The following is a 16,795-nucleotide window of genomic DNA, read 5'->3' as shown; positions in this document are numbered from 1 at the left end:
CATCATGTAAAGTATAACGTCTATAACGCAGGAAAACTCTCGACTAGAACAGCATGCATGTTAATAATGGACTTGGATGTATTCAGGTTTTATTTGGGGTTTTCGACGTCTGATTAATAAAAGCCGATCTTACAGTTCAAAGGTTCAATGGTTCAAGTTGCTACCCTGCCATGCAGACGCTGTGGCTTACAATAACATCTGCTGTTTTCTTCACAGCTACCCACACTTTTCAGGGTGATTCAGTGGTTCACTGAAGTCTTGAATACCACTTTGTCCTTTCCAAGTTTCTTAACAAATTTTGTGCATATCCACTGATTAAATAATTGTAGCTGTCAAGGTTCTTGTCGGTCTTTGTCACTTATTTGGTGTGGATACTGACAATATCTATCAAGACAGTAGACATGTCCGCGTATGTGACATCAGGCTACAACTTCATGTAGTCCACGTGCTGATGGGGACACGTATCCAGGTGGAGAAGTTATAACTTTACTTCATATCACTGGTGACTTGGACAATTTAATATATCGATGTAAGGCAGGTTCTGTGAATTATCCGGCTTATCCATTGTTGATAGACAAATGTCCGAAGCCTTAATTATAAATATAATGAGAAAGGTGTCTAATGCCAATGCACTGTGGGAACAGACAAGTCGTCTAAGTGATATGCACGGCATGAATGAACACTAAACACAAATGTCAGTGAGTAGGACCAAACAAAGACAATCCACATGCTCATAACACATTGGTTCACATATTTATTTTGCCCCACAGCTTCTGGCATGTTGCAGGATGTGACGTCATGGAAACCCATCAATTGGTTATCCTTGGAGGAAGAGCTTTAATGTTAACAGAGGTTTGGAGAAAAATCCTAGACATATCTATTTATTGCGCTATCTTCACTTTATTTAAGTGAAGATGCATTCTCTTGCACACTTAATTTTATTTTTTCTTGCAGGAGAGTTTCCCTATTTCAGGGGGGACACAGATGGACAGCATTAGCTTATTATATGTACCCAGCAGGGACCTGGGGAACATCCACGCAACATAAAATATGACTTCAAGTCCTCAACTTCCCCACCCCCCCCCCCTTCCCCTCACAACCCGCAAGTCATCAACATCCCCTCCAAAACCCCAAGTCCTCAACCCCCACCTCACAATATGAAGGCTTCAAATCCCCTCCACAACCCACATGGGACAATAATCAATCCCATTAATCCGATACCCGGGTGCATATCTTTCTGGTTAAACTGTGTAAAGAAATGCGTTTGTGTCCTTCGTTCTCCCTCCCTTTATGTGCGTACTTATCAAGTACGCACATAAAGTCACTTGGACTCAGAGTGATTTGAATTGTCCTGATCGCAAATGGCTTTTGTTATTAATCGTCTGTTAAAGGACAGATTGGGATCAGGATGATGAGCATCCACACGGAAATCACCCCACTTGGTTACCGTTCGAGCTCGAACCACTATTTGGGTGGCTGTTTGAGGGAGTACTAGCAGGTCACTTAGCTGACCCAGACGTTCCACCGAAGCATGATAGTGCTGCCTCAGCGACTTGCTTTTTTTTGTTATTAAAAGTAAATCATTATGGATGTTTTCTTTCACAATGTCATGAGAGTCGTGGAATTCCATGGACAAAGACTTTATATTGACATCAGTTTTCTGGATCCTGGTCGAATCATTTTAGAGAAAATAGTCAGAAACAGAAAGCTGCCTCAATCACTCCCAAAAATAAAGTAAAATAACCCGAGTTTGAAGCAAAAGGATGCCCATTGCCTATGTGCATATACACATATTACATCATGGTTATATAGCTCGGATCGATTATAATTGCACTTACCCTAAGGCCTGAAGTATGAGGCCTATACTTACTGTGACCTTAACAAGGCCCGTGATGCCCATCAGCTCCAACCTTTCGATATTTGAGAATCGTTTTAACAATCGATTTGGTCGTTTTCCACTGAAAGGAAAACTTATCGGAAGGGCATGGCGATAGTTAATATGACAGCTCCTACGATGTCTTTGGCTTCACCTTGGATCAAGATGGTGGCCGCATGATTTTTCAGGTTGAAATTGTGGGTGGAGTCAGACCAGCTGTCAAACCAATGGGTGGAACAGAATGTTGCACACAAACACATGAACAAACATATTGTTATATCGATAGATGTTTAGAGTAGTGTCAAATTCTAAAATCATCATATTTCTTAACAGCAAAGAAAATATAAAATTGGGGAGTGATCAAGGAGCATTCACGTTGCCTATATCATATGGTTTGGATTAATTTGAAGCAACTTTTACTGAATGATATTTTCTCTCCATGGAGCATGTATGTGTTTCAGGGTGGGACATTAGAGGGTGGGACAGAGGGCATTATATTTATAAATATCTATTTTTTTATACTTCGACTTTACTTCTGTTAATTATATCTTTATTGATCGTTAAAGAACCAACTTCCTACATCCCCATGGTTTTCCACTTGACGTAACTTAAATTTCAATGATATTTCCCCATTTGCTATCCGATTATACGAGTATGTTTCAACACCTTGTTCTGACATATCTCACCTCCTGTTATACATAATACCAAGGAATTGACAGATACAATAATCAAACACTTAAGTCATCTTGGGGACCAGAGCAGGAAAGTCGCCCATTCTGGATTATCATTGTAATGTGTGAAAGGTCAAGGTTGGTGGTGAGCATCTCCATCAAAGCCTTATCCTGCTTTGTACCTTCCACAAACTCTTCTAAGGAGAGTTCACCTGAAAGAAAAACAGATTTAAAAAAAAAATGAATGGAATAATATCAGCAATTGTATGTTGGTATCTTGGCCAAAATCCACATCCCTACCTCATTCTCTGGCTAAGTCTTATGTAACTGACCTTAATATTGCAAGGAAACACATCTGACTAAGAGAGGTAACACACACTACAAAGTAGTGCAATCACAACATTAATACTATAAATTCAAAGGTGGCCATAATTCCATGCAATGATGAATATACAGTAAAAGGAGCATTCAAAATATGTTCCAACAATGAACTACTCATACTAGGCCGAGAAATACCAACATTTTTTTTGTTATTTCCTATATATTGGATATGTATTGCAATGGATTCTCCTTCGTGCAAGGGATCATGAGGGGAGTTCTCTGATTCACTTCCCGGCTGACGACCCTGAAAAGGACGAACTGTGGATAACTCCACGGTGCGATGGGTTGCTAAGCAACCACAGCCACCATCTGCAATGCTTAATTTAGGTAGGGTCCAGCGTTCCAATCCCGCTTTACCTTCCCAGCAAATTAAATCCCCCAGATAAGGACCATGCTTCCCAAAACACCACCAATCAGTTTATGGCCGAGCTTACTGTTGGTGGACACATTGACTAATGAATACCCATGATGGAATGGCGGGAACAAACTCCCAGTTACAACACACTATGTCTAACCAAAGGAAGCAGACAACTGGACAGTTTGGGAAAATGTTTATAATGATTAGCCAAAAACACGTACATACAAGCAGTGTCACAACAAAGCAATCCTTATCCCAAGCACATAAGCCCCCTCCGAGTCAGTCACTTGTCGCAGATATGAACAGATGCCTCAGTCATTCTGGGAAACAAGAGAAGGGAGAGAAGAAAAGAAGATGGGGCATAATGGCGACTCCTTGCTCACCTGCACGTAGGCCGACTAGCTCATGTGGGTCCAAATAGGGGATGGGGGGGCAGGGGGAGAGAAAAGGTGTTATGTAATGTGTTTTGAGAGGTGTGAAGGCTGAATGCACGTGGTGTTAGATTAAATATGGTGTGAGATGTGACAATAGGTGAACCCTGAAAAGGACATTTGGCACTTAGGTAAATTGCTCATGCGTCCAAAGAGGATGAGGTAGAATATAGACAGTAAGAGAAAGTTTGTGTAAGTCAGTGTGTTTGACGATGCATCCGAAAACTCTGCTGGATCCGCCGTTTTGCCTGGCACTGGACCTTTCTTGCTCTCACTTGCCCTCCAGGCAACACCTTGTTCTCCAGACACCAGCTCGTTATCTCTTCTCAGTTCCCAGGCCTGCTTTGTTCTGGACTCCGGTTCAGACATTTATTAGCTGCCTTCTGCTCTTCATCACGTCTGGACGTCGCTTGATCCACTTGTTTTCCGATTGGACTGCTGTATCCCCCAGTCAAAGCCATTGGACGTTGGAGGTGTTGCTGGTGGGGAGGCATGGCATCGTGCCTCGACCTGATGCTCCTTTCTGTGCCACGGGGCATCCTTTCGGTAATTCCTCAACATTGCTGTCGGAGCTGGTAGGGCTTTCCTCATCCCCGCTGAGTGCTTCCTTGTCACTTTTTTGTCGCTGCAGTTAAGCCATTCTCGTGCTGTCTGGGTTGCCATGTCCATTTAATCCTTCATGGTAAGTTCAGGCTTTTACGAGTTGAATGGGTTGATGTTTGTAGTGTAATGTTGTGCATCGTGTGTTTTACTGTGTGTTTAGATGCGCTGTCGAGATATAGAGAGATTGAGATGTAGTGTGTGTGTGAGAGAGAGAGAAAGAGAGAGACACTGTTTTGTCCTTTTATTACAAGAGTAAAAAAGGACCGTTATGTACAGTCACAGAGAGAAAATATAATAATTGAAACATTGTTTCAAAAATACATTTTTAACAAATCGGTATCATCAAGTTTACAAACGGCATCATTAAAAACCCATTTTTCTCTAAATAATGTGGAACTTTTGTTCACTTAAAAAATAAAAGTATTCCAGTTTTAATCTTGCACTCACAAGAGCTTTAAGCAGTACATTTAGTGAAGAAACAGCAATGTTTTCCATTTTTGCCTTTTTGGACTTGTAAATCGCAAACTTAGCTTGAGCAATCAAAAAATTAGTTAAAACCACTTTTAGGGAAGACGGTCCTAAAATACCATAAATAAAAACATTGTAATTAAAATGAGAATCAAGTTTCATAAAGCATTGGTGAAGGAGGGTAAAGGGAGGTTGTAATTGTCCACATTCAAGGTATATATGTGGTAAAGTTTCAATAGATGCACAGAAAGGGCAAAGATTAGAGAAAAGTGATTCAATAAAACATTAGGTAAAATCCAGTGTATAAGTTTCCACTGAATATCTCCCAACATATTTTGGAGTAGGTAAGAGGTAAAAGCCCTGCCAATTGGGATATTTGTGGGTTATTGGGGGTGAAAAAAATCTCACCATAGAAGTCTCGGGTGGTCAGAAAATGTTTTTGCATGTAAAATTTTGACATATGCATTGTACAAAGTTTTCTTTGGGAAGGAAAGAAGGGATAATGTAGTATCATCAGAATTGTTCAGGCCATGAGAAAGATTAATTGGTGAGCTGAAGACAAGGAGTTTAGGGAAGTGAACTGTTGTTTCCTTAGGGGGAGGTACAAGTCCCTCACAGGTGTTGCGGTTGAGAGTATCCCTTGAAGGAAGCGTGAGATGATTCAGACAGATCTTACTCCAGTTCCTTGTGCCAGAGCAGCGGCACTCGGCCAGTGGTCTCCAGACTCTGTCATGAGGTCTTTTATTCGCAGCAGCCTGGCATCAACAAAGTGTTGAATGAGTCCTCTATCATTGAAACTGTTTTTCAGAAAGTGGCTGTAGAATAGGGGCTCATTAAGAAACATTTCCATATTGTATGTTGCCATTTCCCAGGAAAAGGAGAAGGCTTGTCTGGCGGTCATCACCCATGGTAGAAAGCAGACGGCAGTGATAAATAAATGTGATGCGAGTTAATCAAGAAAAGTTATTGGCAGTGTCCAAGCTTGCTTGCAAGCTGTAACATGCAGCGAGTCAGAGTCTTCCACAGTCGGGCTTCATTCCCATAGAGAAGCTTATGGACAACATGATGCCGGAAGACCATGAGCCGGCTACAGATATCAATGAGACCTTGGCCACCTTCAGCAAGTGGTAAGTAGGTCATGGTAGGTTGCAGCCAGTGTTTTCCACTCCAGAAGAAGTATAATAATTTATTATTATACTTCGCCACGACACACAGTTACAAAAACGGACAAGGGGAAGATAAAACATAATAAAAATCCCTCTATTTATTCTGGCACAAAGCTAAAGCCACTGGAGTGGCTGAATGAGAAGAAAATAAATGTTCTTGAGTGGCCCAGTCAAAATCCTGACTTGAACCCAATTGAATATTTATGGTGAAACTTGAGCATTGCAGTCCATTGATGATCCCCATCAAACTTTGCAGAACAAGAGTCATTTTCACATGAAGAATGAGTAAAGATTTCACCATCTCACTGTGTAAAGCTGGTAGAGACCTACCCAAGAAGACTCATATCATTCATTGCTGAAAAAGGTGCTTCCACCAAGTACTGACCGAAGGGGCTGAATACTTTTCCAACTCGTGAATGTTGATTTGTACATGTTTTTTTGCAGGTATTCCTGACATGTAAACTTCTTAAACTATAACAGTGTTTTGTTTGATCTCTTCTGTTATGAATTTTAAAAGTTCATTTGAAAAATTTTGTTTCTAAATAATTCGTATTCACTTACTAAAATACTCAATTTGGTGTCTGTCTGACTTTTAGTTTTTTGACCGCAATACATTCGGTCGTTACTTATCCAATCTCAATCAAACTTCACAGAAGGACTAAGGGTCACACGATGGAGGTTGCAGCAATTTAATTCCTACTGACCCCATCCTCCCTGCCTCCCCCTCCCCTTCAATCCCCAAAGGGTGTATAATAGGTTATCATGGCATTTCATGAGGCACACATTCCAGACGTAAACATTATAACTATAATAAACGAGTTAGTCAATTCTGTCCAACGTACAATTACATTTTCACTTCTAAAACAGTCACTACTAAACTGGAAGAAGTTTGAAGTAAACTCAAGGTGCTTAAGGCATTGTATACTTATCGTGTCCCCCTCAGATGAATGAATCAGATTTCTGTCTCGACTTGCTTGGCCGAAGTAAGTGGCAATGATCTTTAGCTAACAAAGCTGTTTAAATGAGTCTTAAACATGAATGATGAATCCCATTGCCTGTCCGATTTTTCTTGCCATTATATTATATATGGACTGTATATGGATTGTTTATAACATAACTCGGGATAGTAGATTCACCTCCAAGACCCTCTTGCAAACATTGCAATCACTATTTTTGTGTAAACAATCACGTATTCAGTCCGAAGCTACCTACCAGCCCTGCCAATAGCCCTTTACTCCTCTCTCTCCGCAATGCTTCCAGGTAAAACTTTTCAGAATTCCAGTTAACACACACAAATTGCTAAAGAATAACGAGCATGAGGGTGTCATTTTAAGTCAAACATTCATTATCTATCTGAAGTTATCCATAACTGAAGTATCATTAAAGAGAATTATCACACAATATCAAAATTCCAAGGAAGCGGAAGACACACCAAAAACACTGCCATCATAACTGCTTAGGGTGAAATACGAGTATACATAGCACGGGGCACACTGATTATAATGAAATACAAACCATCTCCATTTATGTCAATGTTGTCAAAAACTTTGTTTGTATACTCCTCTGCAGACACCTTAGATGTACTTCCATTGATTGCTCGAATAGCCTGTAGAAGAAAAATAATAAAATTTGAGACAATATTATTATTCTGATGGAAAGTTCAATGCATTCAAATAATTTGGATAAAGCAATTGTTGCAACAATAATATAAAATTATATTATATTTAGGAAATACAAGAACAAAACCAGAACGGCACTTGGTAGAATGCATACCTCTGCCAGGCTGAACAGTTTATGTTTTGTGGCCCACTGATAGGCCAGATCTGCATCCGGACCTTAACCACATTTGGGGAAAATAAATAATTAAAATAAAATAATTTTTGATTCTGACCAATCTCTAACTTATCGTGTTGAAATCTGCCCCCTGAAGGAAAAAATCATCGATATGGCCGAAATAAGTCACTGTCTGCATGTTTATCCCTGTCACCATGAGTTATGTAATGAATCTGGGGTGTGTCACTTACCAAGTTTCTTGTAGAGCACTCAGCAAGTGCCTTAAGTACTCAAGCAAGCACTCTATTTGAAATTGTTGATAAGGAATGGCTGGCTTGGTAAGTGCTAGCCAGCTGATTGGTAAATTAACACACCCCTTGACATCCCGACAGCATACAGTACCATACAAAACGCCGATAAAAGGACTGTTTTCTTTTCATTAAAGACTTCAAATATTAATCATGATTATTTTCGTTGTAATGAAAAAAAACATTCCTTGTTCAGTTTTAAAATGTACATAAATTCAGAGGTGATGTTGAGTGTATGAAAGTGGACGTGTACATTTCATATAACTTTAAAGTGTAAATGCACATAAAAACTTCTTTAATGTGTACATTTCATACATAATTTCTCTAAAGTGTACATGCACATAATAAATATATTTCGGAAATTTTCCCGGCCTCCAAACTAATAATGGACACAGGCATTTCACGACCACGCCATTTTTAATGTTTATTTACTTCACATAATATGCGAATCACATATGCATCAGTTTGTTCATAAACCTTGAAAAGTCAGAAAGAAACAAAAAGTTTTTTTTCTAGAAATAAAAGACCACTATTTTCATTCCAATACATTAAGATGACGTACGTTCATTGGGTGGTGTATACTAGACCGTTGCCATGATGGAGGCAGAACCGACGGTCGAGACACAAACAGGAGCATGAAGCGAGGTTCAGTGAGGAACGTGATTGAGACAGAGGCTCCAGCTGACCACCCTCGACACGACGGAAAAGGAAGCACGAATCCTGTTGTTCCTTTGTGTGAATTTGCACACGTGATGGCGCAAGACGCCAGCCATTGACTGTTCGGCTGGGTCATGTGAGACCATGCCTCGGAGCCACGTGTTGTGCCATCACGGAAGAAGGCGGCACCATTTTGCGGCACCTTCAACACTTAAAACAAATGATTTCAGGGGACTGAAGGCTATTTTTGATGAAAAAAGGCTGGTTGTTCACATTTTTTAAAAAAAGGCTGTAAATAATTTATTTTTTTTAAAGGCTAAAAAAAAAGAAAGGCTATTTTTAGTAGTGACAAGTCGAAGTGACCCCCCCCCCCCCACTTCCAGTTTAGTAGTGACAAGTCTATGTTTAATGAAATTTTGATGATGAAAAAACATTTTTTTGATGAAAAACTAATGATGAAAAAAGGCACGTTTTGGTATGGATATGGAATACATTTAAAAACAAATGCTTGACTCGGCTGATATGTTGAACAATGGTCCTTAATGAAGCCTCGTGAAAACTTAGTTAAGGGCCAACATTCACAGCAGTTACTGTACTCTTATGAACTCTTAGTTGATAAAAATCTATAGAAAATCAAGTGATCGACTTCCACTAACTGCTAAACATTAATGACTTTATCCAGTTTGAGTGGTGTCTCATAAGTTGTTAAGCTTGAGTGCATATGAATACAGTCACGAGTTAAATAAGTAGCAAGCAAAATGATGACGGTGTATCACCAGTGCGCCAATACGTCTTTGTGTCCACAAAGTAATATGATTCACTCGATGACGAGGGTGTCATAAATGTCCAGTGCCCATGGGAATAAGCTGTTCTCCAAAAGATAGAAGTCCCATGGTTAAAAGGACTGAAACCCCCACTGGAGGTCGTTCTGCGATGCGGCACATGGTACAAAGCTCAGAGTACAGAGAGCAATGTACTGCTGGAGAGAAGAACCGCAAACACGGTTTAACTCCAGTGAACTCCAGTCCATGAGTTATTTGCATGATGGAGTAAAATGTGAGCTGCAGGCAGGAAGAACCATTACAGTATAAAATGGTGAGCTTCCTGAAGAAAAAGCCTCGTCACCCTTCCGTTTCAGCCTTCGGACTCTCCGTCCCACGAGGCGGAGGTCCTTGACAGCCGCAGCAGTGTTGGGCAAAATGATTGCTTAGAAACCTGTTAAAAACCACGCCTAAACTACTGCATTGCTGGACAAGTAAATGAAAGAAAGTTCGCAATGTACAAGTACTAACAAGTTGGCACCTATGAAAAGTACACCACAACTAGCCCCCTCCTCGACCGTGAGTAACCATAATTTGTGAACACAGGAAGAAAACGAACGATTCGAAAATGTGTAAAAAATTGTAATGCAAAACAATGAACAGTCCCAAAATTTCAAGTTCCAAAAAAAAACTGTACAAAACGACTTGGCCAATGGACATTACAGTCAGACTGCATCTCCCTTGCCACCGCACTTAAGGAACAGCTGCTGGTGTTGGTGGTTGCAAGTGAGGGTTGTAGATGACGCATGTGCAGTGGTCAGGTCAAGTTCAACATCAGCAGGCTTCAACCTATCAATGCTGACAGTATCATGTTTCCAAATATCGTTACAGTATTTATGAAAAAGTTGTCAGTGCGGCAGGTGACTTCAAACGGTCCTTCATAGAGGGATTGAAGTGGTTTCCTCACCACGTCAGGCTTCGGGGTTCTCATGTGCATCTGTAATCCATGTACATAGTTACTAGGATTCAAGTCATGACTAAACTGATTGGGTGCCACAAACTGTCCTGGCAACTTGAAAGTTGTGCCAAAAACTAACTCAGCAGCACAGCAAACTCAGGCAGACTTAACCGCAGTTCGGATATCTTACAAGACAGTAGGAAGACTCTCCATCCATTTTGTATTCGCATGGGCTTTCAGAGATTGTTTCAACTGTTGATAGAATCATTCCACGACCAAATTTGCTGATGGGTGATAACCTGTGGTTCAGATTTTCCTTCTGCCAAGTAGATCAGACAGAGCTTGGAAAAGTGCCGATTCAAACTGACATCCTCAATCTGTGGTTATTGTTGAGGGCGCACCGAACAAAGCTACCCCACGTGAGTTGAATGGTTAAGGCTCCCGTCTCAGCTGTCTGGTCAGGGATGAGTATTGCAGCCGGCCAACGAGTAAAACGATCCATGCGTGTGATCAGGTATCTATTGCCATCTGATGGAGGTGGAAGTCCAACCAGATCAATGTGATGCATGGTCAAATCTTGCATCCTGTGTGGAAAATGTGCCAAAAGGAGACCTGATGTGTCGATGTATTTTGGACCTCTGACATGCTCTGCAGATTATCGACCAATCTCTGATGAAAAAAAATGAGGGAAGAAATGCCTGTAAAAATTTGCAAGGCCAAGAAACTCCCTCAACTTCTGCAGTGATGTGGGTGCAGGAAATGCTTGTATAGTTTTGAATTTCTCTTCCAATGGGCAGATTCCCATGTTTGTCTATGGCATGACTGAGGAAGGTGAGTGATGGCACCCCAAACTGGTACTTGCTAGGATTGATCACAATGCCATACTTAGCAAGGCATTCAAAAAGTAATCGGAGATGTTCGTCGTGTTCTTCCTCCATAGGGCTTGTGACGAGCAGATCATCAAGGTAAGCATAGAATAAAGGGAGACCATGGATGACATCATCGATCAACCTCTGAAACGTCTCAGCAGCATTACGCAAGGCAAATGGCATGCAAATAAACTCATAAGGCCCAAAAGATGCTGTGATGTCTGTTTTGTATATGTCCGTCAGCTCTACTGGGATCGGGTGATATGCTCGGACGAAGTCGATCTTGAAAAAAATGCGTGCACATTTGGAGGATGAAAAATCCTACAAGTAGGAAATTGGATGGCGATCGGGAATGGTGTGTTGATTAAGTGAACGGTCGTCAACACATGGCCGCCAGTCACCTGGTGACTTCTTTCGTACCATATGCAAGGTCGTAGGCCACTGCCCATCAGAATAAGCTGCTCCTCAAAAGGGATACGATGATCGAAGTCCCGCGATGAAAAGGAGTGAAAACCCACTGGAGATAGTCCTGCGACGCAGCACGTCGTATGAATCTCCAGGTGCAGAGAGCAAAGTACTGCTGGAGGGTAGGGCCACGATCACGGTCCAACTCTGTTGAACTCCAGTTTGTGAGTTATTTCCACGATGGTGTAAAATGGCAAGCTGCCAAAAGGAAAAGTCTCATCACTCTACCATTCCAGCCTTCGTACTCTTCATCCTCGAGGGAGGGGAGGTCCTTGAGAGCTGTAGCTCTCAGGTAGCTGTGTCCGGCAAAATGATTGTTTAGAAACTAGAAGAAAAAAAAAAACCAAGCCTACACTACTGCCATTGTTGGACAAGGAAATGGAACAAAGTTTACGATGTAAAAGTAATAATGAGTTGGCACCGGTGAAAAGTACACTACAAATCCATTGTTAATCTCATCCATCAATGCAGACCATTCTCACCTTCACCAATTATTTAAGTTGCCCGCCATCAAAGGCTGAGACTAAATTCCATTGTTTATCTTGCCGACCAACACAGACCATTGCGAGCCAACATGATGTTGTGAGGGTATGGTATCACGTGCTAAGAACTGAGAGCTTTAGTAAGTAGTTTGAATTTTGCAGCTTCCTTGCATTTATTTAGGTATATGTTTTGTACATTTATCTTGCCAAATTAATTTTCAACAGGTGCTCTGCAAAAGGTAACATTTGTCATATTTAATTTGTCTTATTGGGAATTCATTTTAATGAGTTTGTTTAAAAACAACATTGTGAATTCAGATAAACAACTTATGGAATTTATCAATTCATTCATTTCTCTGAGAAGCACTGCAAACAGAAATGGGACGGGATGAAGAAAACCGAACCTTGAAAGAAAGCTACTGTCTGGTTATCATTTGATTGACAAAGACAGTCTGACAAACAGCATTTAAAATGAATATTCATATTTTGGGGAATTCATATTAAATCACTCAAATTGAGCAAAGAATTCGACCATCAGATAGTAAAATTGAGTGAATCAACTACGTAGATAGTACCATAATAATCTGGAGGAGTTCTTGTCGATCTATGCAGCCATTTCCATCCACATCATAAAGCTTGAAGTACCAGCAAAGCTTTTGTTCGACTGTTCCTTTTAACACAAGACTCAGCGCCGCCACATACTCCATGAAGTCAATTGAACCATCCTGTCACATGGGTTGTGCTCATCATCATCATCAACATCATCATCATCATCATCATCATCATTTCATCTTCCTACAGTTAAGAAGTACAACTGATGTCTGTTAATTATTTTCGAGATTGTAGTTGAAATGCCATTAGGTGTTTCCATTTCACTCCCTTCTGCTGCTGCCTTTTTACTTGGGATTGTGATATGATTGTGATGTTACCTGATGGAAAACTTGCATATAATGCAAATACATTTATAAGTGTGGGAGGGGAGAACTTGCATCGTCGAATGATCGTCATTTTTCAATCTGCATAGAAATCTGCGCAGTTCCAGTGGCTATAAAAAGTCTACACCCCTTTTCAAGATTTTCATCTTTTGTTGGCTTTTAGCCTGGAATTAAATTGCATGAAATCAGTCTTTTTCCACCTTTATTTACACATCATAACCCACAACTAACAAGTGCAAAACAAATTCGACAAATTTCAGAAAATTAATTAAAAATACAAAACAAGAATATCTTGGTTGGATATGTGTCTTTCTATAGGCATTGTATATATTATAGACTTGTAATACCTGCTCCATAGAAATAAACTGTTTATACTGTTTAGAAATACACGTTTTTTTCGCATTATAAATTGCTTATGCATGTCAGAACTTCATGGGGTTTAAAACTAAGACTCTGTGGGTGAATTAAAGTTGTAATTGTTGCCATGGTTTTGCACAAATTATTTTCTCATTTCTATAGTTATTCTGAAATTTGCTGTCCATTCTCTCTTCCTGCTGCTTCCTGCTTCTCTCTTCCTGCATGGATATTGCTGCTCCCAGTATGAAGGACGAAAAATGGTAAACATGACATGGATGCTGTTTCATTGTTAGGAACTGCTGTGGACCATCACCATCATATTCCAAAACTTCACAAAATTTCCACCCTCTCCCCCAATAATTGTTTGTGTATACCTAATTTGGCATTTAATTCATCCAATGGTAGAAGTTGGTCACGCCATTTCACACCATTTATTGCAGTGTTTAATAATTCATGGAAGTCGTCTTTTATTTGGACTATCGGAGATCTCAATGGGAGATCCTCCTACTCCATATGCAGCACACGACTACAGGTAGCATCATTGGCGAAGGGCGCAGCTGTGCTGCTGATGCAATGCCCCTTTCCCAGCACCCAGGTAATCATTTTGGCGACCTCAGAAGGATGACAGTCTGAGTCAACACCACCTGGTGTTAATTCAACGGTGGACAGGGGCTTGAACTCAGGACCCTAAGGTCCCAAGCCAGCCATTCTCATCGCAAAGCCAACACCAGGCATATTCAGTGAGAGTTGAGCTTACATCATAAAAAAATCTTTACTAAACTTGACTTCAATCGGCATGACAGAAGTCTTTAACTGATGCATTCACAACTTTTGAAACAATTTCGCACATGATTACTTAAAACTAGATTGCTACACCTTTTTCATGACAAGTCTCTGGTTTCTCTGAGTGTATGAATAAGTACTCTGTTGGTAAAGTTTTCCCTTTTCACACCCACCTCACTTCACTCATATCAGTTATTTCTAATTTTTATTTTTTAACTTCTCCTGCTACTCAACTGGCTCAACCTGTTTGGAACATTATTTGCATAGCAATGCATTCTATAATTATTGATGTTGTTTAGCCAACTCAATTAAAGTGATATGTCAGATGTTAATTTCATTAAAAGCAAGTGATAAAATGTATAAACTCAGATATTATACTGGTCTATGCAAAGCTGCATATGACTGGCATCGTGGCACAAGATTTGTATGGTGGTGAATTGCGAGAGTAAAAGGCATGCACCGGCAGATTGAGCAGAAGAAAGCAGAGGGTGTCAGATCGGTGTGAAGAGCATGGACAGAAGCCGAGACCAGCACTGTTGCTGGTTTGGTGGTTCAGCATTGCTTGGCATCCATATTTTTGATACATCATGCTGGATGACTGTGAGCTAAACTTTACTCATTCTTTCTTTCCTCCATGCTTACACAACACTCAGCCCTCATCTGCAATTAAGAGCAAGAATGGAAATCCAAAAGTCCATCTCCATTATGTACGTCCACACATTTCTTGAGATGTCTGTTGAGAAACCTCTTCCCAGAGTTATTTTCCTGGATTTGTGATTGTACACATTGGAAAGATTATTTTATTTACAGTGCTTGGCAACAAAATTATCTATGTGATTTGAAGTCATCGAAATGTAAGAGTGGGTATCAGTCTCTTATTAGCACCAGTATCGGCCTTTGCAACTTGTAATGCAACAAGTGGGACATTTGAGAAAATCTGAGCTTTTTTACATTTCTCCAAGACCATGCTGCACCCCCTCATCACAACCCGAAACATTTTACTGCCCCCCCAAATAAATAAATAAATAAATAAATATATCTGTAGGTAATTAACAAAACTTTATCAATCTAAAATATCTTACTGATCAAAAGAAATGAAGTGTTTAAAAGTGTGGTGATAGCACATGTACCTTATTCATATCGAAGGTGTTAAACATCTGCTCAACATACATGTTCGCATCAACACTCAGCCCTCGCAATCTGAAGAACTGCTTGAATTCGTGCATCGTCAGCTGGCCGGATGGACACTCGATCATGAATTTCTTGTACCACTTGTGGATCTGTAGAGCATTAAGGTCATCAAATGGTGCTCCGTTTGCATTTCCCATGCTCGTCTTCACACTTCACCCTTTCCTGTCTGCCTCTGATATTATTTACCGTTCTGCTTTTGTTTCGGATGTATTAAATGATATACGACAGATGTTTAACCACCGCCTGCGTTTATAGCTCTATTACTGTTTGCCAAAAACAATTTGGTGCTCGCTACCCTTATTCGTTCTTGGCCGAGCACTATGGAGCTCGAGCCCTCATGCTTGTGAACATTAGTAGTCTGCAGAACAAGATTAGCTGGCATTAAGGAGCAGGTAAGTCGGCTAAGCGCATAAAAAGACATAAGTGGATGGATTAAGCTTCCTACAAGTTTTACAAGCTTGCACAATCTAATCTATTTTTGGAAACGGGAACAAGGGGGAAAGCAGCTTACGAAAACTACTTTTCTCAATGATTTCCCCAAAGGTCTTTCTTCCGAAAAAGATATACCAGGATATACAAGAAACTTGGTTGCAGCAGGATGTGTCATTTAACTCACCATGACGGTGCTTTATCAACACCAAAATCATTCAAACTATGTTTATCGACTTCATTTCACTTGGGTGGGGAGGAAAATAGTGAGGCAGGCATGGGGTGTTTTCATTTCGAAGTAGGGGATTGGAGTGAGGGTGTGCAGGGGGGTTGTAGGGTAAATAAACGAGAGCACATTCACCTTTTGACAAGACCCTCTGACAAATATCACAGTCACTAGATGCATGTCATACAATTACCCATCCATACCTCAACTACTTACAATTACCAGTCCTGCAAGTATCCATGTACAGTACCTCTCTAAGTCCAATTTTTGTAGGTACCAAGCTCACTATTTTAAACCTATATATACAGTATTGTTTGTACTGCCACGATCTTCCAAGATCATTCTACCCAATAACTATTCTCTGAGTGAAAGACCCCAGCCTTACGACCTTCCAACTCTCCTCTTCTTTCCTCTAAATATGTGGGCCCTGGTTCTATAGCTGTCCATTCTCATGAAAAACCTTTCAACATTTATTTTACCGATACCCTTCATTTTCAACTATCTCTACAAGATCCCATTGTAATCATATCCTTACCAAATCATAATGTCCTGCCTCCTTCAGCCACTCCTCCTACTTTAGTCTCGCTCACCCTGCAATCAATGCAGTCACTCTATACTGAGCACTCTCTACAGCAACGATGTCCTTG

General features: G+C 40.4%; 1 protein-coding gene across 1 annotated transcript; it reads right to left on the bottom strand.

The window, feature by feature from the left end:
- Positions 1–1,675: 1,675 nt before the first annotated feature.
- Positions 1,676–15,630, bottom strand: GUCA1A (guanylate cyclase activator 1A). The gene is made up of 4 exons (XM_085894316.1): positions 15,433–15,630; positions 12,803–12,952; positions 7,470–7,560; positions 1,676–2,759 (listed from the first exon to the last, which is right to left on the bottom strand). Exons 1-4 carry the CDS (start codon positions 15,628–15,630, stop codon positions 2,605–2,607), a joined length of 594 nt encoding a protein of 197 aa, XP_085750442.1. The 3' UTR covers positions 1,676–2,604.
- Between the last annotated feature and the right edge of the window lie 1,165 nt (positions 15,631–16,795).

The sequence above is a fragment of the Eptatretus burgeri genome, chromosome 1, assembly GCF_056783735.1.
Source record: "Eptatretus burgeri isolate ZD-2024b chromosome 1, Ebu_testis_v1, whole genome shotgun sequence".
In the NCBI taxonomy this organism is placed as follows: Eukaryota; Metazoa; Chordata; class Myxini; order Myxiniformes; family Myxinidae; genus Eptatretus; species Eptatretus burgeri.
The sequence above is the reverse complement of the archived record's forward strand: the minus strand, read 5'-3'. Positions and strand labels throughout refer to the sequence as shown.